This window comes from Acanthisitta chloris, unplaced genomic scaffold (assembly GCF_000695815.1).
Source record: "Acanthisitta chloris isolate BGI_N310 unplaced genomic scaffold, ASM69581v1 scaffold17355, whole genome shotgun sequence".
NCBI classification, from domain to species: Eukaryota; Metazoa; Chordata; class Aves; order Passeriformes; family Acanthisittidae; genus Acanthisitta; species Acanthisitta chloris.
Genome location: NW_008674417.1, coordinates 3,678 through 4,008, shown reverse-complemented (window position 1 = coordinate 4,008; position 331 = coordinate 3,678). Strand labels below are relative to the sequence as shown.

Genomic DNA, 331 nt, shown 5'->3' with positions numbered 1-331 from the left:
ATGCCAGCCGAGAAACGGCAGCTGCAGCTGCGCCAGACCCAGCTGCTCAAACGGATTGCTCACCTCAAGGGGCACTAGCACCCAACGTGCCCCTCACCCTGGTCCCCACAACCCCTCTGGCTCCCTCTCAATTTGCACATTTTTTTATTTTTTGTTTGGTTGTTTGTTGAACTGTTGGCCCTGGGGGCTGGAGCACGTGGTGATCTCTACGTATGGGGTGGCTGTGGGAATGGGTCCACAACAGGTCCCCCCACCCTGGGGCATCACCTCCCTGGGGTTGGCTTCTTGGCACTGGGTGTTGCAAGATTTCTCCTGTCCCGCTGTGAAGCTT

At 57.4% G+C, this 331-nt stretch overlaps 1 protein-coding gene across 1 annotated transcript in view; it reads left to right on the top strand.

Annotated features, from left to right (window-relative positions):
• The window catches only part of MYCL (v-myc avian myelocytomatosis viral oncogene lung carcinoma derived homolog), a gene marked incomplete at its 5' end in the record, with an annotated part of 587 nt that extends 509 nt beyond the window's left edge, over nt 1-78 (top strand). The window contains one exon of the mRNA XM_009075346.1: nt 8-78. Within this exon, the coding sequence (XP_009073594.1) occupies nt 8-78 (71 nt within the window). The remainder of the gene's footprint in view (nt 1-7) is intronic.
• Nucleotides 79-331: the final 253 nt, after the last annotated feature.